General features: G+C 40.9%; 1 protein-coding gene across 8 annotated transcripts in view; it reads left to right on the forward strand.

The window, feature by feature from the left end:
• MAST4 (microtubule associated serine/threonine kinase family member 4) overlaps positions 1 to 26,203 on the forward strand; it is a 514,314-nt gene that overhangs the window by 222,679 nt on the left and 265,432 nt on the right. For 2 of the 8 annotated variants that reach the window (XM_064481107.1, XM_064481110.1), the window contains exon 2: positions 21,891 to 21,965. The exons of the other annotated variants lie outside the window; for them this stretch is intronic. In XM_064481107.1, coding sequence (XP_064337177.1) covers positions 21,891 to 21,965 — 75 coding nt within the window. The remainder of the gene's footprint in view (positions 1 to 21,890; positions 21,966 to 26,203) is intronic. 8 annotated transcript variants of the gene reach the window in all.

Consider the following 26,203-nt stretch of genomic DNA (forward strand, 5'->3'; position numbering starts at 1 on the left):
TTTTGCTTCTCTGAGGTGGGCAGGGCAGCCTAACTGATAATTATCATCTATTGTGACAAGTTCAGTAGAAGTTGTATCCAGGATGACAGGGAAGCCCAGAGATGGATGTGGTAAGGCGTCCATGTTAAGGTGTTTAGCTGGATAGAAACAGTAATGAGTTCCATTTATCCGTGCTTCTCCAGTGACGATGAGGGACTAATGCTATGTTGTAATTTCGCAACTGTAGGCTTAGATAGCAGTTCTGGGCATTTTATTCATGGGGAGCCGAATGAAATATGTGCACTGTGCTAAGAGGCAGGCTGTCCTGGTCTATGGATATATTGCTGGTTTGTTGGCAGAGATGAATGAATTGAGTCCTAAAGGAAATAGAGCCAATCTATAATTATAAATTATATAATTGTATCAGACATGTATATTCCAGTTTAAAATCCCTGGAACATTCTTTTGAAGCCTGGAAAGATTTCATAAACTAATTGTATGGAGAGCTTGTTGGTAAACAGAGAGAAATGAATAAGGCAAAAAGAAGGAAGATTAAAATTTTTAGTTGCTATGTAAGGTAATTTAAGTTCTTGGAAGATAGGGTGAAAGGCATCCAATGAGCTCATGGAGATAAAATGGTGTCCAGGGGCAGTTACTAATTTTATTATGGAAAATCATTTTCAGTTAGAGCCTATAAATTTGCGTGACTTAACCAAATTGAGATCTTACTAAGTTAGAAGACATGGTACCCCGATGCTGAATACCTCCCTGACATCCGTTCCTCCCTTGCTCCTTCTTAGCTGCCTCTGACTGGTGCTGGGTTTTGGAAAAGCTGACTCGGGTCTATATCTGGGGGAGCACGTGATGTAGGTTGGACTGATCAGCATATTCTGTCATGTGGACCATAATGATTACAGGGATAGCATGTGACCTAAACTGAGTTCAGCAGCGTGAACTTCTGTCCCTTTATTGGGAATGCTGGAGCAAAGATGCTCTTTCTTCCTGGGCCTTAATTAGGAAATACATAGTCGCAGAAGTAGCTTAAAGCTATTTTGGGTGTATGAAGAAAGCATGCTTCAGGAAGTTGGCTGTGCCAGGAAAAGTAGGGTCAAAGCATGCAACGAAATCAGGTCCTTAGCAGTTTGATTCAGGCTGCTTAATCAAACATTGTCTGAAGCAAAAGCTCTCACTGGACTTCTCTGTCACACCAGTGGATATGTCTTTTATATTGTTTAAGCTGCTTTGAATTGGGTAGTTTGTTACTTGGAATAAAAAGCATCCTCATTATTTTGTGGATTTATTTAGTTACCATTTGCTTAAGATAGCAATTTTTCCTTTTCAGTATTGAGAATTTTTTATTTTGATGCCAAAGTAAATTTAGTGTGTTTCTCCCCTAAAACATCTTGCTTTTTCCCCTTTTTCAAGCATGTCTTATTTTCGTTATTTTACAGTGTAAATGTGGTTGAATATATAATTTGTTTACAAAGAGATTAGAAGAAGCACAAAAAAGATGATACTTAAGAAATGAAAATTTATTTCAGTGACATTTGCAATAAAAATGAACATTTTCTTCTTTGAAGGATTAGTATGTTTGTGTTCTTACTCTGATAACCCCTCAGAAGGAGGCAGGTGTTTGTTTAACAAGTAAAGAATGATTAGGCATGACTTCACCAATGATCAGTTAGCCTCAGTTATTGTAATTTTTATCCCAAGTGATTTGACAGTGATAAATAGCTGATGTGGCGAGTCAACGTAAAGCTTTATATCTTTATTGCCTTTTATCATTTCTGCTCTAAATAATTGTTGACATCTGTCAGCTATTAGATGCAGTTATGGGAGGATTAGGTTATGTGGAACAGGAAATCCTGTGGCTAGTGACTTTTTGTTTTCCTCCATTTATTTTCCATCTTTTCTTCTTCCCAGTTTTCCTCTCCTCTGTGCATCAACTTTATGAAATTTTCCCAGATTTGTGGTCTGTGGTGCTCACAATGGAAGATCCAGTTCCACAGATGCTCTTGCCAAGCCACACATTATGTCTGTAGCTGCAGCATTTATGCACATGGTGCGGCAGCAGGGATGGCTGGTGTGCTGGTAGCAGAAAGATGCATGGGACGTGGAGAGTCGAGGCAGCTGAAGTCCACGCCGCCCACCCCAGCCAGCTTCATGTTTCTTTTGCATCATCAGTTGATGTGGTGAGGTTCTGGTGCGGGTCGTAGCCTCTGCAAAATCGGAACCTGCTTTGACTAAGTAAAAGTAATGAGAGTGATAGGGAGTGTCCTTGTTCTGGGTTCCCTTTTGGTTCTCTTGGGCATCTTTGACTTGTGGTGTAGCTGAACTGGGCTTCTGTGGCTGAGAGGTTGACCATAAAGTGCAGTTGATGGAGACTGTGAGGATTCTGTCTGACTTTGCCCAGTTGGCTCCATTCTGCTTCATACCCCAGTGGGAGGCTGAGGAAGCAGCAGAAACAGAATCTCTTATCAGATCTTCACCAGGGAAACACCTCTGCCCTCTACCAGGAGCAGCCTGCCTCTCCCAGCCCCTGCCCCACCTCCATTTTTCTCTTCCCCTGTCTTTTTTCGTTTAATCCACCTCTCCCTTTCCCCGTTTTTTTTTTTCCAGTTTATTTAGACTTTTTTTTTTTTTTTAACCCAGAGCACCAACTTTCCTTTCTAAATCCCCAAGCCCAGAGTACATGTCTCATCACCTACCTCCACTCTTGTCTGATGTCATCATAACTGCCCCGTTCTCGTTGTCTCTCTCCATTCCAGGTGTCTGTAAACCTCTGGAGATGAAAATTGTCTTGTCCCTCGTTAGATCCCACGTACATAGGCAGACATGGTAAATCATCTGTAAAGTTGATTCCCTCCAGGGGCTAGGTTACATGATTTTAATTCTTTGTGTTTTTGAGTCATTCTGTTATGAATCTGTGTTACCTATTACTTGTACAATCAGAACAGAAAGTGTAAAAAAGAACTATAATTTGATAAAAGCTATGTGTGAAATAAAGGAGACTCTTTCAAAGTCAGTTCAGATGCTCATGGGGTCCTGGACAAAAAGCCTGTTACCTCACAGGGACAGGCGTACTGAGGGTGGTTGCATCAGCCCAAATAAAAATGATAAATTCTAGAGTCTTGTCCTTGCACATCCTCTGACTCCCTGCAGAATTCCAGGGAAAGAATTTGCCTGTCACTGCCTCTAACTCTTCCAGGGTCCAGGTTTAGAGCTTTCCTGTTTAAAAACAAACTTTTTCTTCAAAAGCTAATGCCTTGGGGTGCTTAGAATTAGAGGATCATAGAATTTTAAGTCCAAGAGAGAAATGTTAGATTTAATCTAGCTTAATCTCTTCATCTTCTGGCCAAGAATTCTGAGCTTCAGAAAAATAAAGTGAGTGCATCAAAGTTACCAAAATCATGAATATCGGAATCAAAGTGTTTCCATGTGTCATCTGTTTACTCTGCCATCCTGTGCGGAGCAGATGCTTAAGTTCTTTAGTGCAGCCACGTTGAACTTTTATTTATTTTATTTTATTTTATATCTTTTATTGACATATAGCCAGTTTACAATGTGTCAATTTCTGGTGTACAACATACATATACACACATATATTCATTTTCATATTCTTTTTTGTATAAGGCACTACAAGATATTGAATAGAGTTCCCTGTGTATGTTGGACTTCTAAATCATAACTTGTTAAATAAGAAACTAGTTGCTTGAGAAAAATGATCCCATTTCAGAAAGTTTATTAATATCCTGCAATGAGGCTTCTGATTGGACTTAATAGCAAAAGCCTGTCCCAAGTTGTTGCCACTCTCATTTTCTAGACTTGGGCTATGTATGTATCTCTTAACTGTTTAATTTTATATTTTAGGAGAGGGAAGGCAAGCTAAAATGCCCTCAGGGGTTCGACACAGAAGATATACATACAAAGGCCACTTGGGGAACAGCAGGGAATAGCGGGGCCTGTGGTCAAACTGTAGACCACGGGCCCTGCATCAAGGCTTTCAGACTCGATTTGACTAAAAACCCCAAACAGAGGATGTCTGTGGGCCAGAACTAACCCTAGAACCTTGTGTTTGTAATTTCTATCAAAATTTAGGCCCTCCAAAAATTTTACAAAGAACCCAATTTAAGTGTTTTTTTTTTTTTAAATACGTTACAAAATTGCATCCAAGTGGGAAAAATCTTCTTTTGGAATGGGGAGAGGGTTTCTCTTGCCAGTAGAGGCTGCTTAGGCAGTAATTTTACTCAGCGCATGCCGAACTTTTCCCCATAGATGGTAAGCTCAGTCTTTTTTAATTTAGAATGATTTCAAAGCATTCTAAAAACAGTATTCCATCTTGGCCCTGCTCTTTTGCATGTGAGAACCATAACCTTATCTATCTATCTATTTATTTATCTCACTATCTATTTATACGCATCTATGTGAAGAGTTGGCAGAAAAGTAGAGGGAAGACTCCAGTAAAGCATGGCCTTAACTAGGGTTTAATAGGGGAGTGGGCTGGCGCTGCAGTTTAATTGATGCGGCTGCCAGGCAATTTGAACCAACTCGTTAGTTACAAATTTTTGTTACGCAAAATTTAACACCCGGCAAGAGCCATAAGGATGCTGAGTAGCCTCAGATGCATTCTTTTTGTGTTGGCCGTTGCTCTGAAAGGACAGTTTAATCTGTGAGATACTGTTCCAGCTTGCTGTCTCTTTCATTCCCTAGGAAATGACTCTTTAGAGTCACCATGTTCTTAATGTTTTAAAAACCTGTGCTACGTATCTAAAACCTTTTTTGTTTTTATGAATGCCACATATCACGGGATTATTACAGTGTGTGCACTCTCTCTCTGTTGAGTGTGTCTCTTTGTATTAGCATTATCTTGGGGCAGATTTCCTTCTGAAGGTGAGCATTAATGAATTGTGGAATAATTCTTTGGAAGAACAGTGTCTATCTGTGCCCTTCCTTTTGAGTGTTTTCAAACTTGCTTGTGGTGCCCCGTTTCATGGCATTATTTATTTTAGGGCTGGAGCGGGTCTGGAGAACCACCCAGTCTGATCTCCTTGGTGGGTAGCCCAGTGAGGCAATCTGACACTAGCTAAACTTCTATTATTTCTAACCAACAATAATTTCCATTAGGAGTTCTAGCAATAGCCCCAATATTGGTGAAATATTTTGAAAATACACAATAATAACCTTCTATAGTATAGCAGATGCCTACTGAGTATTAGATTCTGTGCTGGGCTTTTGATGTGTATTAGCTGTAATCCTCCAAACAACCTGTAGAGCCATTATTAACCGTGTCTTATGGAAGAGAAAACTGAGGCTCAGTTGCTCAGCAAATTGTGGGGACGTCCTAGGGCTTGTTTTTGCAGATACAGACCTGAGTTTCTTTGGCGTCACTTTTTGTATTTATTCCCTATACTGTGGTCTGGTCCTTTTTAACTTCAAAGTAATTTAGGGAGAGACGTTGGGCTGAAAGACATTTTGCATAGCCAAACCCATTCATTTGTGCTACTTTTTACCCCAAAATTAGAAACACAGAAAAATCTTTTACATGGAAAATACCATTGCAAATTTGCAAATTCGTGAAGCTTAGATATGTGCAGTGATTTCATAAAAGGTGCAGAAATTCAGGTTAGTATTCTTCAGAGGACACCCTGACAAAGTGAAAACTACTTTCCCTCCCTAAATAGACTTCCCATCACATTCCTTTTGGTGAGTAAGGAAAGAAGTGTGTGGAAACTATGATGAGATGAAGAGGGAGATTACCGTTATCATCCCATCTGAAATTGGAAAACAAACTTGGATGACATGCTCTTATTAAGAATGTCATTGTGGGAGCACCCCCTGGTTGAAGCCCAAAGCTAGTCTGAGAGAGGATGGTTAATAAATCTCAGGTTTCTTTTATGATCTTTTTCCCCCTACTCTTTCCTGGTTTTGAAATTCCTTGGTTCGTGGCCTCGTGCCACGACTGGTGGAGAGTCATGGCTGGTTAAAGTGGACGATATGAATGGGAAGAGAATAGAGGCTTGTTTGTGAAGGCTGCATAACCAGTGTGATAATTTAGTTAACATGCTAAAAGATCTACCTAGGATCCACTTAATTATCCTAGTCATATGTGTTTGATAGGTCCACGTGTGTCTGTGTATGTTTAAATTCTCTACTGAAAGACCATTTCCCCTTATCTTTTTCTGTTTATTCTCAGAGCTGTTTGTGATGCTGTGGGAAAGCTGGCAGTATTTTTTAAAATAAACATAGAACTAAAGAAATATTTTATGAGTAAGCAAGAGAACATGCCTGTTTTTTCTCAGTTTGTTCTTTCTAGTTAGTATTAAAAAAGAAAAATTCTATCACAAAAGATGGAATTCTCCCAGAAGTAATATTATTCAATAACGTTTAAATGTTTCTCCTGGGTTTGCACAGTGGTTACTGAGTCTCATTAGAGAGTAAGAGGAGAATGTAGACTTCCAAGTAGTGATTTGGAAAATATTATGGAATGTTTGGATATAGTTTTCCAGCTCACTGCTTCATGGGTTTTCTGCTTGTGGGAATGGTTTTTTTTTTTTTTTTTTTTTGAATGAATGGAAGGAAAAGGCCTAATTCCTGTAAGAATTTTTGTGCAGAAGAAAATCAGAATTATTTTCTAAATATATAACTTATGTTCTGAGCAGATGGAACAAACCTTTAGGGATCTTGCACTGAACACAGAGTGAATTAATGTGGCAAAGACATTTAATTATATATTTAATAAAATATAGAGTCAACAGAAATTAAACATTTATAAAAAGCCATAGTTTAAAAAGTTAGTGAAGTTGCATAAAGAGGTTTGCCACAAATTTTGCAAGCTTGGCTTTTCCAAGAAGGCAGAGGTGGTGTCTTTTTTTCAAGTTAACTTTTGTGTCCACACTGCCCAGCCCATAGTCAGTGCTTATTGAATGAGTACATAGAAGAACAGGAGTTAGACATCAGACATGCTCTGTCTAGACTATTCCATATTGGTGGTGACTTTTAATTGTGATTAGTGCGTACATTGGTTAGGAATGGCTGCATAACAAATGATCTCAAAACATAGCTGTTTGAAACAGCAAACATTTATTCTGTCAGTTTTTGTGAGTCAGGAATCCAGGCACAGCTTGGCGGGGTGATCAGGCTCTTGAAATCTGAGAAGGCTAAAATGAAGGCATTAAGGTATTGGCTAGAGCTGCTGTCATCTAAGGCTGAACTGAGGAAAGAGCTTCTTTAAAGGTCACTCAGGTGGTTGTTGGTGAGATACAGCCCCTTGCAGATCATTGGACCGAGGGCCTCAGTTCCTCACTGAGTGTTGTCCGGAGACCATCTTCTGTTCCTTCTTACGGTGGCCTCCCTGTAGGGCGGCTCACAACGTAGTGACTCACCTTCATCAGAGCGAGCAAGTGAGAGCAAGATAGAAGTCACAGTCTTCTGTGACCTAGTCTTGGAAGTGACACCTCATCACTTGGGTCATATGCTAGTCTCTTGAAGTGAAATAACTGAGCCCCACAGTGAAGGGAAGATTACTAAAGGGATGAATACCAGGAACCAAGGATCCTGGGGGCCTACCAGAGCCAGGAGAAGGAGGGGGTGGAGTCCTGGGTGCATCTCCACAGGCAGCAGCGGTCACCCCTCCTAACAACGTGGGCACCTTTTACATACCTTGTTGTGGGCTCGGGTCACAGTGACTACAAGTGTGCTTGTGGGAATTTTCCCTTACGAGATTGACTTCCTTAATGACAGAGACCTTGGCCTGTTTGGCACATAAGTATTTCAAAAATAAGGGAACTCACAAATTATAAAAGTTGGGTTGAGAGCTAGACAAGGTGGTATTTCTTCTCTTAACCTTTTGGGGAATCTTTTGGAGTTCTCCTGAAAGCAGGGCTGGAGATGCAGATTTAAAGGCAAAGAGTTTGAGAGGTGGTCTCAGGGAGCAGGAATGAGGACGGAGGTGTGATGTTGAAGGAAAGCCGATATAACATCACTGCCATGGGCTCTGGGCTGTCACTGCAGTGACACAAATGGAAAGAGCCCCTCTCAGAATCATCCATTTGAAGGACTCCTCCCAGAAGCTGGAGTGTATCTACCACCTGCTCCCGTCCCTGTGGGTGGAAGGTTGTCCCAGAGGAATTACGTCCTCCTCACTCTGGGCCTGGCCGGCCCCTGTGGTCCTGGATAGTGCCTGGGGCAGAAGTAGAAAGATGCCCCGTGTGTGTTGGAAGTGGGGCAGCAGTAGCAGCAGGTTGGTCTGAGCTTGCTCCGGGGCCTCTCTGCAGCTGAGGCTCATGTTGCTGGGGGTCCAGGGTGGGCTGTGGGGAAGGAGGTGCCGCCCACCCCTGGTGTCTGCTACACTGGCAGAGGGGGCTGTGGCCTGATCTCAGGGGGAGTCTTGGACCCTCATGGACAGAGTGTGAAGGTGAAGGAGATCAAGGACCTGTTTGATCCCGACCCGGGCTGTAAATGGATGAATGCTCTTGTACAGTGGTTTGTTGAAGATTCATGCGTTTTACTTTACTATTTCCACTTGAACGTGCCAGTCAATGTTACTGCTGTCTGGAGGAAAAGATTAGAAGTTCTGTGCGTTGTTTTTATCAGGAAGACACATTCTGACTGATTGCCTTCCTGATTTTCAGTCTGATTTACTTCTTATCAAGTTTTGAATCAAGTCCTGTATGTTTGCACAAAGACAACTCTATGCCCATATTACTGTAGGAGAATCTTGTGATTGTGCTTTTTGTGAAATTGGAATGTCCTTGCTTTAAGCTTTGACCTAGGCACGAGTTGTGGTTACATGGTTACATGGCCAGTGGTTAATTGGAGTCTTTTTCTATTGATTCTTGCATTTCACATATTAGGAACATCATAATTCAGTCTGTTGCTGTAAAATTTATGACATCGTTGAGAAGGCTTAAATTTTAATACAGCCTAGCTTATCAGTCTTTTTATAGGACTTTCACTTTTCGTACGTATTTAGGAAATATGTTCTTATTCATAGGTCACAGAAATTTCTTTATTTTTTTTCTTCTAAAATTTTTAAAGTTTGTGTTTTGACATTAAGTTTCTCATTCATCTGGGTTTTTTTTTTTTTCCTTAGTGTGGTATGTGTTGTGGATTAAATATATTTTTCCAGGTGGAAAGTGAATTTTCACCACACTGAATTAGTGTATGTTCATGCTTGTTATTTTATCTCTCTCTCTCTTTTTTTTTTTTTTTTTTTTTACTATTTTCCCATCTGTGTAAGGGTCTGTTTTTGAGTTTTCCCATTGCCCCAGTCTGTTTATTCTCTAGTAATACTGCATGATTTTAATCACTACAGTTTTATAATAAATCTTGACTTCTGTAGGACAAGTCCCCTGTTCTTCTATTCAGAATTGATTTGTATATTTTTGGCTATTTAGGATTCTAAATGAATTTTAGAATTCATTTGTCTAACTCCACCAAAACAAATATACTTGGAATTTTGATTAGAAATCCAATGGCTCTCTAAATTAATATGGGGCGTATTTGAGTCTTCCCATCTGTATATGGTATATTCTCCTATAATTCTGGTGTTCATTTGTGCCTATTAAAGTATTTTACAATTTTCACTATATAGATCTTGTTCATCCTTTTTTGTACAGTGTTTTCTGTACATTTATTCTTCTTAAAAATTGACTTATAACATTGCATTAGTTTAAGTTGTACAACATAATGCTTTGATATATGTATATACTGTAAAATATTTATCATAAAAAGTTTAGTTAACAGTCTTCACCTCACATGGTTACAAAATTTTTTTTCCTATGATGGGAACTTTTAAGATTTAACGTCTTCACCATTTTCAAATATACAACACAGCATTGTTAATACATTAGAGCTGTACATTACTTCCCCTGGACTGACTTACAAGTGAGAATTTGTGCCTCTGACCACCTCTACCCATTTTGCCCACCCCTTTACCCTCCATCTTTGGCAACCACCAATCTGTTCTGTTTCTGAGTTCAGTTTTTTAGATTCCACATAGAAGTGAGATTATACAGTATTTGTCTTTCTCTGTCTGACTTATTTCACTTAACATAATGCCTTCAGGGTCCAGTCATGTTGTCTCAAATGGTAAAATTTCTTTCTTTTTTGTGGTTGAATAGTATTCCATCATAGATATATGCTACATTTTCTTTATTCATTCATCCATCATTGGACACTTGGGTTGTTTCCATGGCTTCGCTGTTTACAATAATGCTGCGACGAACATGGAGGTGCAGATACTTCTATGCGACAGTAATTTTTGTGGCCTGTGGGTATATACCCAGGAGTGGAATTGATGATATAGTCGTTCTATTTTTAGTTTTTTGAGGATCCTTCATACCGTTTTCCATGGTGGCTGCGCCAATTTATATTCCCACCAGCAGTACAAAAGGGTTTCCTTTTTCCCACATCCTTGACAAACTTTATCTCTTGTCTTGTTGTTAATAGCCATTGTAGCAAGTGTAAGATAGCATCTTGTGGTTGTGATTTGCATTTCCCTGATGACTGGTGATGTTGAGCACCTTTCCATGTACCTCTTGGCCACTGTATGCTTGTTCATCTTTGTACAGGTGTATTCCCAGATACCTTATGATTTTTGCAGCTATTGTGAATTGTATCTTTTTTCCTTTTATGTTTTCTAATTGGTCGTTTCTGGTATATACAAATACTGTTATTTTTGTACTTTGATTTTATATCTAAATTCTCTTTTGAAAAAAACAAAAACAAAATAAAGTCCCTTTTGAGCTCTTTTAATCATTCAAAAAATGTCTACAGAATCTCATGTTATTTTAGTAGAGACGTCCTATCAGCTGCAAATACAATAATAGCCTTCCAATTATTTGCTGCTTCTTTTTCTTTTCTTACTGCCTTGGTGAGGGCTTCTGGGACATTGTCAAATCATGGCAGAATCATAACAATTCTTACCTTGTTTCTGTGCAGCTGGAGACTTACATTCTTCTTTCTCATCGTCTCTGATCTGTCCTTCTGTAAACCCTGTTAGATGTGAAACATTAAAATTTCTTATTCTGCCCTCTATATTGGCAATTACATTTCTCCTTGTTGGTATTTTGGTAGTCCTTAAAACTGTGCTATATTTAAGCACTAGAATCATGGAATTGATATTGGTATAATATCTTTATTTAAGATACAGGTCAGCGGCTTCATTGATTTTTGGTTTTCTCTCCAACCTCAACTCTCTTGCCCTTACTTCCCTCCCCAGTCTCCCAAAGCCCATGCCTTACCCGTACACCCTCCTCCTCCACCAACAATACGACCACATTGGAGAGCTCTCTCTTAGCTAACTCTTCAATGCATTGGCATCTTTAGACAGTATAACAGTTTTCCAAGGGGTATCTTTATCTTACTAACTATTTTTATCAGATTCAAAGATATTTGGAAAGCAGTGATACTACAGAGTGAATTAAATGCGGCCGCCAGTTTTGAGGAAGCTGGGTGAAAGCTGGTCACTGAGTGCAGTGTCGCATGAAATGAGTGATTTAAGGACACGTAGAAGAACGTCTAATGGGCTCCACATGGCCCTTGAGCACCTCACACTCCTCAGAGTGAGTGGCAGCAGCGGCGGCAGGAAGAGGGCTGTGCTGCATGAGGGCTCTTTCTCCTGGAAGCCAGGACATGACTGAGACTGTAAGTCACTGATTTATGGCTCTCTTAGAATTGTGCTTTTAATGGAACAGTAAGGTTTTGGTTTTAGTATGTATTTGCATGTGCTTTACAAAACACCTCAGAGTACTTGAAGTCACTGAACTTAAAAAGCCAAATGGATAAATCAGTGCTACCTTAAACAAATTATTGAATATGTTACATTACTGATCGATTACGACCAGTGAGAGTTCTTTGGGGCAGTGGTTGAAGGCAGGAACTCTGTGGTTAATCTGCCTAGATTTGAATCCCAGTTCCACTTCTTACCTGCTCTGTGATATCAGCCACATTTTAAACCTCTGTATACCTTTATTTTCTCATCTGTAAAATGGGGAGAGTAAAAGTGCCCGTTTCATAAAGCCATTAGGATGATTAAAGTAGTTAATGCATGTAAGACACAGTAAGAGTTTGGTCACAGTAAGTGATGTATATATAACTGATAACTATTTAAAAACTCATATTCACAAGAATGTTTACTCTCCTCTAAAGAACTTACAGTTTGATTGAGACAGTAAAATACGCTACCCTGGTCTTTACTATTGCACAAGAAGAGAGGTTCACATTTAGAGAGGTGTAGCTCAGAGTCGTGAAATACCTCTGTTCGTCTTGGAGTGCTTCAGGATTAGGTATTCCTTCCAGATTAAGTATTAAGGAGTTAAAGACAAAAGTCTTACAATGTTTCTTTAAATATCTGTTTCAGCTGCATAAGATTAGCACATTTTTCTTGGCAAGGAACACCGTTTCCTTTTTTTTGCTGGAGTAGTTTTTCGTCAGCAGCCTTTCTTGTTTTTCTTCCCAAACACTTCCCCTGCTTCTGTCTTTCTGTCATCTGCCCTCATTCTATTCCCCGCGCTTCAGCACTTTCCTCCCACCACTTCCCATCCTCTAACTTAAAAAAAAAAAAACTTTGTTCATTGATTGTTGAGTGTGTTTCCTTCCTATTTTGCATTCCCCTGGGCGCCTGGGACAGAGTGGAAGTGCACTGACAGCATGGGAAAGTCACCGTGTCACCGTGGATGGACAGCTCTTCTATAATGCAGTCAGGATACATGACTGGGGGTGGGGGGACGAGAAGCAGTGCTTGGGTCTACTCAGAGGCAGGCAATGAAGCCATCTGCTTCCAGTCTGTAGTCACTGCTCAGTTATTTTCTAAGAGGTTAGCCGAGGATTTGCCTTGTAATTGGGTAACTGGAGGTACCCATTGCAAGCTTTTGCTGCATGTGATTTATGAGCAGATGGGGAATTTGAATCATTGGTGATCCCCACAAAGCCTAGAATCCCAGGTCTAGGCTCTATTGCTGTGTACATTCACCAGTGTAGAAAATGCACCAAACCCCTCACAAAATCAATTACGTAGAGTTTAAGCTAGAAGTGAAGGGGGTCAATGTTAGAGGTACTATAAATAAGTAGTTCCCAAAGCCATCTTGGTACCATTAATAACCAACGTTTATTAAGTGTTTTCCCATTCCATGCACGGGCTGAATATGGTATACGCATTATTTGACCTCACAACCCTGTGGAGGCAGCTGTTACCCCGTTTCACAGATGCAGACATCTGTGGGTCTTGGGGACCATTTCCACCATGATAAAGTGCCTTCCACACGTGCTGTGTGTATCCCATGGGGCAAAGCCTAGCAAGTGGAACCACTAGGAAAAATCAAAATGCATTTTTTAATGTTCTCCAAATAAAGCAGGCTTTGGTTAAAGAGCAGAGAATGGAATTATAGCCGTGTGACCTAAACAGGAGGGTCCCTTTTTCTTGTACCTTAAAAAAAAAAAAAAAAAGTTCATGCTCTCTAAGCATCCAGGGCCTTATTAATGAGAGGAAGTGAAAAGACAACCTTTCATCCATATATCCTACCCAAGAATTTATGGCAATTACTCACTCTTAGGGTAAAAACAAACAAACAAAAACCCTTCATGATTGTCATTGTATGACAGGGTGGCAGTGTTGTATCAGGCGTTTGGTGTTGTAGTTAGGACTGGCTGTATGTGTAGGCCCTTACTCTGCTCTACATGTGAATCTGTGTGATAAGCAGCTACAAGATGAGAGAGAGGTCACTTAGACAGCAGCTTGCCCACATCTGCAGAGCCAGGCTGCTTCCCCCTTCCTGGGCCCCTGACCGGTCTCTGCACGGCTGCTCAAACAGATGAAACAAATCAAAACAGCTCTGAGAAGTCGAGTGCATCCCCCTGCTTAATTTAAACCCCAATCAAGTCTAATTATCAGAGCCATATTACTTGCCAGCAATAATTTGCTTTGGGTACAACTCAGAGCTACGTTGAAAATTTTATTTTGCCTTCAGAAAATTGGTTTACCTTTAAATTTTCCCCCCAGATTTCCCTGTGGAAAATTGGTTCTCTTAATTTAGGTATCTTGTAATATTTCTCATTAAAAAAAAAAAGTGTGGCATGTGATATCATTAAATTTTTTTCTAAATTGAAGTGACTTAAATGGGTTGACATATGTGCTGCTGTATAATTGTGCTGTGTTTTTGGAGCTCAAGTCAGTAATTACATCCATAAACTTATTGTCTCTGGTAAAATATGTTAACTGGTCTTTGACACAAAATTCATTAATTTGAATCAATATGTAAGGTTCTGAAATGCTCTAACAAAGCATCATTGACTGATGGGTATAATATAGTCTAAGACCCAAACATTTTTCTATGAACAGCAGTAAATGTAAACATTTTCTAAATAGCAAGTCAGTACTGTGACTCCTGAAATTCAGACAGTATAAAGCCTACAAGAAATCTGAACTATGGCATGATCCCAGTAATTGACTTCACTCATTTTTAAAACAGGGTATCTTGGTTATTTCTGATCTGTATAATGTGGAGCTAACCTTTGGAGAGGAACTTGGAATGTCGTGGAATTTCAAACCATCAGGTGGATCATGTGTAGTTACGGATGTGGATGCTGAGGTCCAGGAAGCCGAGGGCCTGCGACTGGCTTCCCTCACCCAGTGCCAGCAGGGAGGAGGCTGGCCCCCAGGCCTTCTCCCGCTGTGCCCCAGGGAGTGCCCCAGCTAACAGATTAGATGCAGACTAGCTTTTCTACTTTCCCAGTGTTGAATAACTTTAAAAGGCAAATTGGAGTGTGCCAGGGTTGGGAAGTAAATTTGAATTCAAAGTAAGAATTTCATCAAGAATCCAATCCCAGGGTTTTCTTTTGATTTGAGACTGCAGACCTACCAAAATGACATTAATGTGAAACCCTGACAAAAGAAAAAGCCCTGTCATTAGATACGCAGCACTTCACAGATAATATCTAGTTCACCCTTTCAGCATTTCTGGGAAGTGAGAGCCAGGGAAGAGAAGTAGCGTGTGGCTTCTCTGCTCAGACTGTTTGCCTCTCTTCCCCTTGAACACATAGGTGTGTTCGCAGCGCTTCAGTGCTGATGCACATCCTGGATTCAGTGCAGCCAGGGCCATTCTGAAGGTGGAGCAGCACATGCTGCTGAAGAAACTCAGACTGGGCGAGGAGACGGAGAGAAAAGGGAAGCAGCCTGTATGGTTGCTGCTGTTAACTTTTGCTCAGTGATGGAGTGGGTACCTTTTATCATTCCTTTGACCTCCAAATCACTTTGCACCTTTCCTTCACGCCCCCTTCCCCCCCACCCTCCCCTCCCTCCTCTCCCCACTTCTCTTCCTCTCTTTTCCCCTCTCTCCCTTCCTCCCCACCCTCCCTCCTCCTTTCTCTTGTCCTCTCTCCCTCTCTTTCCTCCCCTGGGGACCTGCATCCCTAGCTTCTGGGTGTCTGGTTGGGTGTGGCCCAGTAGGGAGCAGGTGATCCGAGTGGGGGAGGAGAGAGACTAGGGAAGGTGATGGAAGCCATTGTTCTCTGGCTCCACCCGGGGCACCGGCCCAGGCTGGCTATGTGATCTGAATGGACTCTGCACACCCAGCTCTGTTCTGGGTTCTGGAAGCAGCTCCCTCCCTTTTGTCCCTTCTGGCCTAAGGGTGGTGAAGGAGCCCTACTCCTAAGTAATTCCTTTATCAAAGTTTTCTCAAACCACCCAATCTGAGGGTACTCTCTGATTCCTGCAGGAACCCTGACCGAAACATGGGGTGTGGATGAGCTGGGGCATCATATATAAATACATTTGCTTCATTTATTGGTTTGATAACTATTTATCCAGCATCCATCAAGTACCAGAACAACTTAGACAAAGCTCCTGGCCTTGTGGAGCTTAGTTTTAAAAAAAGACAAACACACGCACCTACAATGTAATGTCAGGCAGTAGTAACTGTTGGGAAGTAAAGGAGGACAAAGGGGAAAGGGCGTGATGGAGGGGTCCTCTTAGGGGAGGGGACCCGTGAGGTTTCCTAAATGGAGTGAATAGGCATACTTTGCAAAAATACAAAAAAGGAGTGCTTTCTAGTGACGGGAACCTCAGGGACTCTGAGTTGGGAGAGTGCTTGAAGGGCTCCAGGAACAGCGGGAAGACCAGCGTGGCTGGAGTGAGTCGGGGGAGCAGTCAGAACTCAGAAAAGGAGCAGGGCTGGGTTGCCTGAGGCTTTGCTGGACCTGGAAGGACTTCAGGGGAGTGGAAGGGAAGGGGACTAGAGAGTTTGGAAAAGTGACACTATTAGGGTGGCTTTGTCTGCTGCTGGAAGGACAAAAGTAGTGGAATAGGGATGTGAGCCCAGCACTAGAGTCCGGGTGACTGGAGGCTGTTATCAGTTAAATTGTGTCTCCCCACGAACATGCTGGCCTCCTGGCCCCTCTGCTGTAGCATGTGTGCTTATTGAGGCGAGGTCTTCCAGAGGTAATCAAACTAAAAGGAAGTTTTTACGGTGGCCCCTAATCCAGTAAAACTGATGTCCTTTTAAATAAGGGGACATTTGGACTCAGAAGGAGACTGGCAGAGCAAAGATGATGTTAAGAGACCCAGGCAGAGGATGGCCACCTAGAGGCCAAGGAGAGAGTGAGGAGCAGACCCTTCCCTGGCAGCCCTTGGAAAAAACCGGCCTGGCTGACTCCTTGGCTCAGGCTTCTGGCCTCCGCACCTGTGAGACAGTGCGTTTCTGTTGTTGAAGCCACCCCGTTTGTGGGTTTTGTCACAGCAGCCCTAGGAAACCAATAGAGATAAATGGCTTGGATGAGACTGATCATGGTGAAAGTGAAAAGGCTGAATTTGAAATACATTATGAAGATTAGACCAGGGGGATTTGCTGATGGGTTAGGCAGGGGTGGTGGGGTTGAGGTTTGGCCCATGGGAACTGAGATTAAGGATGAGACAGCAAGGTACACTCCTAGGGCATTGGATGAGTGATGCCCTTTCCTGGAGATGAGGAACACTGAGGAGGACAGACTTGGGGGACAGAGGTCCAGGTCCAGAATGGGGTCATGGACATGTGAAATTTGCAGTCCTTGTTTGACTAGGCACTTGGGGTTGAGGGGGGTGGTTTGAGGTTTTTTTTTTTTAATGAAAGTACTGGGGATTGAACCCAGGACCTTGGGCATTCTAAGCATATGCTCTACCACTGAGCTGCACCCCCACCCCCTGAGGGAGATGCTATGACAGAGCTTGGGCTACTGCCTCCCACCATCTGCCGCCCGAGGTGGCACGGACACCACTGGTTGTGCCTGGGTGACTCTAGTCAGTGCACAGATGTTTTTATATAGTGCTGAATATATTTTTCTTGATACATATTAGAACAAAATGTAATGAGCACAACCAAGCCATGGTTTCAAGATGTTACTGCTTAAGCCTTCATTAAAAACTGTAGTATGTAAGTTCTGAAAAAAAAAAAGGCAGAATCTTTGTAAACAAAACAATTAAGAAAGGGATAGTATAGGAGATGTAATAACACATGTCCCTGGATGTCGGGGAAAAAGTAAGTAAATGACTGAAGTTTGGGACACAACCTAAAGCATCTAATTGTAAGGCATTTCGAGGTGATTCCTGTCTCAGTACAGTTTAAGAACCCTTCCTTGGTTTTTAACCGCTGGCCAAATCATCAGTTTTGCAGTGGAGACCAACATCTGTTTCACAGGGGACTCGCCTAGCTGGGATAGGGTGCGTTGCCTGTAGTGCTGGCTAGTGTTGTTTCATGATGTAGAACATGCTTCTCACTGAGCATCACAGTGAGAAGTTAGAAGGCCGCTGTCACAGCGTTTGCTTTCACAGGTGGGAGTGTCCCTTCTCCTGCACCATTTTGGTGACTCTTTTCTTGAGCCAAGTTGAAAAACCTGGATTTGAAAGGAGACAAGAAAAAATGATGTACTTTCATCTTTACAAGGTTATGAATTATGGAGATTTTCATAAATTACTGTAGGATTAGTTCCACAGGCTTTAGAATCCTATGATGCCATGGTCGGATATGTGCTCTAGCTTCTAAATGGTACATTTCTTCCCCATTCATTTGGGTTTCTGATCCCTATTTTGATACACCTGGTAATGGCTAAATCTCCCCCAGCTTGTGAATTCTTCCAGTCGATTTATTTTCATGGAGTTTTTTGACTTCACATGGTCCTAGATTGCCTTATTAATGTGCAGGGGTTCCTTTATCAGAGCCTGTTTGCAATAGCTTTGTTGTACATACTTAAGTATAGTGTTGAGTGAGAGCTTCAGTTGTGGGAGGACTATATTTAACACAGACAAAGGGATGTCTCAGAGTTGGGAGAAAAAGTTTATTCTTACCTGAGAATGCATGTGCTTCTTAGAATTACACCTGTTTTGAATGGACTTTTAAGAAGTCCTTCTGGAGCCCTTGAGACAATTATGTGATTTTCTATTTTTTTTCTCCCTTATATTAAAATATCTAGGCTGGAAATGTCTAGTGGTAGTTTTTGGGTTTTTTTCCCAAAGGTAATGGGAATAATGCCAAGCATTAGTTTTAAATTTTCCTTGTGGCTCTAATTTTGAAATAGAGTAACTTAAACATGATTTAAAGAGTTAGGTATTTAAATAATCTGATGTCAGCCACTAAATTCATTGGGCATCCATTATTTCACATCTGATATACTGTTTTCCATAGAGCATCCTTGTAAATATGTTTATGAAATGCAAATTAGGCTAAAGTACTACGCTATCAGATCTGTAATGTTTAGGGAACAATAATTTTTTTAAAAAGTATGATCTGCGGTGTTAAGGGATGTTTATAACTTCTAAAATGACTTACTTAACAGAAGAAGACTTGATGAAAGCACTTAGCATGGAGATGAAATATGTCTCATTAAGTTTCCAGATTATGCACATGTCAACACTTCTTTTGTCATCTTTCAATAGTTACTTACATAACCGAGGGCTGCTACTTTTATTAGTGGTGGTTATCACAACAAAATGTTTCTGGTAAGTTGACCTAAGCAATGTAATGTGCTTCTGTTTGCACAAAACTAACTGTGAGGAATCCAGCCCTCCTCCCCTCCCCTTGCAGTAAAGAAGCCCTATTTACATATGTAAATAAGCCATTCAGTTGAGAGCCCTGTGGGGCCCACCTAGGTCCAATCTGTTATTGTGCTGATGTTGGTAGCATTAACCTGGAGGTAAATGGTACCAGGAGACTGATGTCTCAGTCTGGAAAGACATATACCAGCCGCTGAAGGCTGTTGTTTAGGAGGAGAAATGAATTCTTGGGACTAAAAATTTGGGAAAAGAAAATGAAGTCACAAATTTTGTCTTTAATGTTGGCCCGAGTGGTAGAATTTAGTGTTGTTCTTGAACATGGAAAGGATATTGGTTTCCTGCAATGCCAATTATAAGAACCCTGTTTTGCTTTTTCAAGAATGCAAAATATTTCACAATTGAACTGATAGAGCCGACTCTGCTCAGAAATGCACTATGTGCACCTTCCCTGGCAGTGTGAGGGAATCAGCCGGCAGTAAAAGAGGAAAGCTTTTAAATTAAGGTCTTCCTGATGTGAAGAAGGGGGCATGTCCAGGTTCTAATGACTTAAATTCTCAAAAGTTCCTAATTAGAATCTAGTTAAGTACACCTTTCTGCAAAGCCTCAGTAAGTCTAGAATACACAAGCCACAGACCATCACCAACTATTTTTTTCAACAGTAGGATACAATGTGACTGTTTTTGAAAATTAAGATCTGTTTAACTCATGAATCATATGGCAAAAAACTTGCTGTGAGCTGTTCAGAATTCCTTTATTTCTTCTTCATATGCAATTCATTAAAATAACATTCATCCTCCTCCTCCGGCTGTTCTTTGGTTTCTATTAAGATGTATTACTGGAATCTGTGTAAATATATTGATTATCTCACAGACCTGTTTGTTCATCTCAAGCAGACTGTTGTTAGAGTCATTGTACTTGGTAATAAATGGGACAAAATGGAGATTAGGTTTTAAAAACCCACCTGCCCCCTCCATTCCCATTGAAGGATGTGCTTGCTCTCTTTAAACCAGCCTTTCACAAACTGGGAGCTGAAGATTGAGATTTAATATCAACATCTGCCCCCTGCTGAGTTCATGGTGCAATTAGCTAATTAAAAAAAATAACATTTTCACCTTGGATTCAGAAGAAGAGCAATAAACCACAGGCTGAGAATTTAGTTAATTTGCACATTGACTGTAATTGTGTATTTAACGGCAAGATTAATTTTTTTTCCTGATGAGTGGGAGCCTGGCACTGTGCTTTGGAACTCTTAAATGAGTTGTAATCATTCCGTGGGGAGGTTGATAAGGGCAGGTAGTTCTCCAGATATATTAATGAGGATAATTGTTTATTTACCTCTGATAACTCTTTTAAGGAGAAAAAAGCATTTAAATCACTTTCTGATAAACCATTAAATTTAAAGGCTACTTTTCAAATACCACTAAATAAATCTTTAAAAAATATATATTTCTCATAGAAAAACTGTTGATTCTATTGAATGGGAAGTCCTACTCTGTTTTTTGTTTGTTTTTGTTTCACCAAATATTCAGTGAATTAATGAGCGTTATTTTTGCTGTGAAAGCTTTGGTACATTTTCTAGGTCAACTGAGCTTTAAAACTATTTCCTTGCATTTTTTTCAGAAGAGGGTAGGCAAAGTATGCATGTTGGCAGGGCAGTTAGTAGGAAAAACATAATCCTGACTTGCAATCTGCTACTTGTGACATTTCCTTTTTGAAAGGTAAGCGTTATACTTTGGATACCGAAGCAGTGATTGTTGGCAATTCAAGTGGGTGTGATTGATCCATGTCTTAAAAGTAATGGAGCTGTTATTCTTAGAGAAAAAAGAAAAGAATTCTTAAGTATTGTAATACAGACATCGCATTTTTACCCAAGTAGCAGGGTTTTTCCCCTCTTCTCTGTGAGCAAATGCTAACGCTCATCTGAGGGATATTTTGCTCCCTGTGTAGACGCCCACTTGGACCAGGGGCTTTACGCTCAGGGGTTTTCTGAGACCATCTCTCTGTTGCTTTCATCTCCCTGACCCTGAAGTTGATGCTGACAGTGGGCAGTGCTTGCTTCTTAAATTCTTGTTTACTTTTGCCCAACTTTGAGAGATGGAGAAGTGAAACGCTGTACCATTTGGGGGGGGGGTGCTATTCCAAACTTTCCCTTTAAAATATAGTACTTTAGGGTTTTTTGGTGTCTGTTTGACATGGAATGAGTGATGGAGAGGTGTTCAGCCTTTCTATGTGATCCATTTGTCCTATATGTATACGACAGCTGGTGTAAGAAAGCCCACCCTTTTATACCATTTAGATTATAAATGTAATGTTGAGCCAATAAAATGTAATCACATTCAGGGGCAGAGTTTTTGGTGGGTGCCCGACACCAGGAATTCTGCCAGAATGACCGAGAGAGGAGTGGCTAAGGCAGGAGAATTTTCATGGTTTTGAGAAACACTGTGATTTCCGTATCTTTTTGGTGATACCCAAATAGGTGGCAAGCCTAAGAATGCCCCTTAATACTTTCTGTTATTCTAGGAAGATTGACTTCATACTCAGGGAAATCATGCTCCAGTTTTCCTTAGTATCCTTGAAATATAATTAGAGACAATATCAGGTAAGAGAAAAATACAGGTTTGAAGGGGAATGTGATACCGTGAGATGTTTATCACACATGCGCGTATGTATATGTACATATACACAAGGCTCTTTTTAACAAAATGACTTGCACGTGGCATGTGCTTTGTGGGGAAAAAATGTGTCGTGCTTTTATTGTTGGATTTTAGCTAAAACAGACAAGTACAGTGCCGTTAAACACTGTCCCTCTCCCTTTTCTGACCATGTTCCCATCATCCCATGACCCCTCTGTCCGCTCCCACCTCGTTCATCCCCATCTTCCATCCCCTGTCAGGAAGGGCAGCCTCCGAAGAGCCATTTCAACTCAGCCCGACATCGCCAGAGACTAGTGGACCCAGCTGCTTCAAAAGTGAGTGTGTCCTGTCGCATGGTGCATGGCGGTGTGGTCCCACTGCGGAGAATGGGGTGGTGGGGGATTACTTATGCTTGTATACTTGAAGGCCTGAGAGGTGGCAAAGTCTTCTCTGTTAATTCAAGACCACTTGTAGCAAGGGAGTTCCTGTGTTGAACAACTAGACCTGGAAACAAGCAAAACCCTGATCAGTAGCATCTGCTGGTTTCTGTGGTGTCAGTGCTCCCACCACGGCCAGTTTCAAGTACCAGTGTGGCAAAAGTGACCTCAGACCTGGGAAGAGATGCCCAGTGAAGCTCTATTATGTACAGATAAAACTGACAAATATCCTAGTAAAGTATAGCAAATTAATTAGGAAGTGAATCAATTTTGAGTATCTCTTACCTTTGTTTTCAGTATATTTCATTGGTAGTTTAGGTATTTTTTAATCGGCAATAAGGGTTGTATATAACAACTGGATTATAAAATTCCTGAAAGCTTATTGAGCTGGTGTGGGTGGGCTCCAGTATAGGAGTTACATGTGTGACACATTATTGAGAATTGTCTTTATCCAACTTGGTCATGCGCAACTCTTCTGGTCTAGAGAAATGTGGCTGAGGTTTTGAGCTAACGTAACTTGCAGGCCAGTCCTGCTGCACACAGACTTTCATTAAACAGATATTTACTGGCAAACAGGCACAAGGCATAACTGTAGCCTGTCCTGTAAACTCAGTGAAGTCCCTGCTCTTTGGCTTTGTAGGTGCCCCAGCCAAATCTTTTTGGAAAGTTCCACTCAAGGTTAATGACCTGACTACTTTCCAGAGGCTGGCTGCTCTCACTTTTGTGGTGGGCATTATGTAGTGGGGGCACCTCTGACCCAGCCACTGGGCATGAGGCCACTGAATGTTTGTTTGCACCTTGGGTGCCAGTCTTAAGGGCCTAACTTACAGACCTTCATAAATTTTTACGCCTTGTTCATTCAGGGGCAGAGAATATCTCAAAAATGATTTTTACCAATTCACTTTCCTTAAATACCACTAGAGTCAACAATGAAAGCCTGTTTCTAGCATCCATTATACTGACTGGGAGGCCACTAATTTTGATTTCAGCATTGAAAACCCATTTCAGTATGCCAGTGAGCAAAACCTCCAGTGTGACCTAGATTTGGATACCTCTGACGTAAGGCTAGTTGACCATGCTGGGGGAGTAAATTCTGACCAGGGCTCCTAACTGTATTTGGATATTCTCAGTACATCAGATTTCATTGCTTATGTGGAAGTATTTGAAAGTGGACTCCAGGCGTCATATCCCTTTGTTACATTTATTAAATGCCTGGGCTGTCCCCTTCCCCAAGCTCCAGACAGCTCACTTTGGCTTAGGATCCTTGTGATGATGTCATGAAAGCTGGGTTAGTATGTGAGGGAGAAAATAAACTAGCGCTAAATAACCTGGGTGTTTTCATCAGGTAAGAGGTGAATCTTGCTGAAGTGGAACACATCCCCTCTGTCTCAGACCCCACCTAAAAGTTCTAATTAATGAGGCACTGAAACGGCATGTGATTCAGCACATTCACTGTTAGACCCAGGTGTACCTCTGGGTCAGCGGTGTTGTTCTGGTTCAACTCAGCACGTGCTTTTGTTCCTCATTTTTCTTTTTTCCTGTGCTCATTTCATTCTGCTGTGGCATTTTCAGAAATTCTGTGCCTCACCAGGCAAAGTGTTATGTATTACACTGTAAATGAACTGGATTTCTTCTGTTGATGGTGAGAGTCTTCCTGTTGTTCCATTTTGTTTTGAGTAAGGAACGTGGCTTCTTTTTCTAGACACGCTCTAAGAGGAACTCATTAAACAGCTATAAAGAAGATGTCTGGTGCCTTAATGTGCTGTATGAATAGGTTCAGCCAATGTTAACAAAGAGATTTTAAAGGTTAAGTTCTTTTCTCCCCAAAATACTGCAGTACTAGAAATTTGAGAAAGGCCTACAATTTCTTTCTAACATTAGGAGCTGTTGGCGGAAACCACATTTGCTGTGTGGATGGGTTACTTGGACAGTAAATAGCAAATGGAAATGTGCATCTGTGTAGCCAGTGACCTTTCATTGTAAGTACATTGGTTTAGAATCTACACTGTGTTATTTTCAACTGAATAACCTGAGTTACAGTAAAGAACTCTGGCAAATGAAAGATGCCCATGTTCTGGGGGTCAGTAACAATTTACGGCAAACCAGCTGCCAGATCTTTTGAGAACCCTGGTTTTGTTTTGAGTGTCAGCTTGGGAGAAGTGCGATCAAGTAGAGGCACTTAGTTTCCCATTTGCAGTGCGGAGTGGTGGGAGGAATCCTGGACCGGGCTGTACAGTGGGCGTTGTCATAAGCCAGCTCTGTGGCCGTGCGCAGCCACTCAACACTCAGCCCCCACTGCTCGAGGTTTTCTCATGTATGAAAGGAGTTTATGAAGTGTTCTCTTCATCACATTATGGAATTATTTTTCTTTTCTGTCAAGGCTATTTAAAACTAGATACTTGACCACTTAGTCTGAGATTTTGCAGTGGTATTTCTCAATCCTAAAGTCCCTCTGCGAATGGCATCCTTTCTCAGGACTTGCAAAGCATCACTGGGCAGTCTTCCATCAGTGTTTTCAGTGAATGTAAATTTTTTTAAAACTTTAAGGCTTTGGGGAGAGTATGGAGCAGAAATCAGGGGCTCATTTTCAGCCTGAGGAGTTGGCTTTTTTTTTCCCTCTAGCCTGAATTTTTTTCTCTTAGTCTTAGAATGCCTTTGTGCTTTGAGTATAGGAAAACAAGCTATTAAATCTGTTTTATTTGAAAAAGAGGTAAAGAGTTAAGGAGAAATCAGAGATAAGTAATGTACCGCTGATTGGCTAAGCTTGTCCACTGGGAATTTCTATAGTGTCTTTTATTTGGAGAATATGCTCACCTGTCCGTCCCCCAGTATGAATGCTCTTAACACAGTGAATGAACAAAGAGTGAGGCAAAACGGGCAGTAGGAAATAGTAGTTCAAGGACCACAGAGCAGTTATTGGCAGAGCTGGTAAAGGCCTCTGTTAAATAAAAATCAGTTTGATACGGGAGCATTAGGGACACGATCTGGGGAGACAGGAGGTGGACAGAAAAGAACACGAGAGTATGCAGAGGATTCGTTTTCAAATCTCCTGGCATTTCAGCACAAAAGGATGATGAAGATTTATTCTAGATGAGCTGTCATTTTTCATCAGAAGCTTTGCTGATCCGGAATAAATAGGTTCGTAAAGACGGTATTGAAATTTTGAGCTTGTGAGAGTAAGTAGCGGTCGTTATAGCATCTAATAAATTTCAAAACCAGAAAGTGTTGTCACATTCCAGCCTCTTAAAAAAAAAACCAAACTCCCCAAATGGACAGACATTCCAACTACCAAAACCCTACATATAATTCTAAGATACATGGTTTCAACCTGCTGTAGGGCTGGAAAATCCTTTATACTAATTCTCAACGATTTCTCTACCTTTTTCTAATGAGAACAAGGTTTATAAAACCTGGGCTCCCCTGCTGGGAAAATCAGCCCAGAGCTATCTCAGAGCGGATGGTCTTCTTTTCTTACTGCTATAAACCTTTTAGGATTGATCCTTTTTTCATTTTTATCTATCTGAAGAGTAAATGTCTCTGAGACCTTAGAAACCCACTATTCAGAGGGGGCGGGAGGCTGCATTGACCAGAGTTCATAGTTGCAAAGATGAGGTAGAATAAAGGTGATGGAAATCATGGAATTGTGTTTCTATAATAGCAGAGGAAAATAGGTTGATTTTTAAGCACTAAGGGGATAGGCTTTAAAATTTCTACATTTTAGAAATGTAGAAATTTTAAAGCCTTATATTGAGTTTCTGGATGGTAATTAACACCTTCCTAGTCCCAGGAATTTCAAGTGTTAAAGAATAATTTCTTCTTTTTTGGAGGCTGGAATATTTGTTACTATGTTTAAGGATATGAAAAGGAAGGGAAGGGGCTGGGAAGATTGGTTGTCGTAATTAGTCTGGGACTATTTTAGTCACATATGTTGTACTATGTAAACTTTTTTACAAAGGCTTTTAGGGGTGATACATTGCTGATGGAAATTTTTTTTCTTTTCTGTCATTTTATATATATATGGTTTTTAAAAAAATTTTATTGAAGTAAGTCAGTTACAGTGTATCAATTTCTGGTGTACAGCACAATGTCCCAACCATGCATATACACACATATATTCGTTTAGTAATATGATGAAA

The sequence above is a fragment of the Camelus dromedarius genome, chromosome 3, assembly GCF_036321535.1.
Source record: "Camelus dromedarius isolate mCamDro1 chromosome 3, mCamDro1.pat, whole genome shotgun sequence".
NCBI classification, from domain to species: domain Eukaryota; kingdom Metazoa; phylum Chordata; class Mammalia; order Artiodactyla; family Camelidae; genus Camelus; species Camelus dromedarius.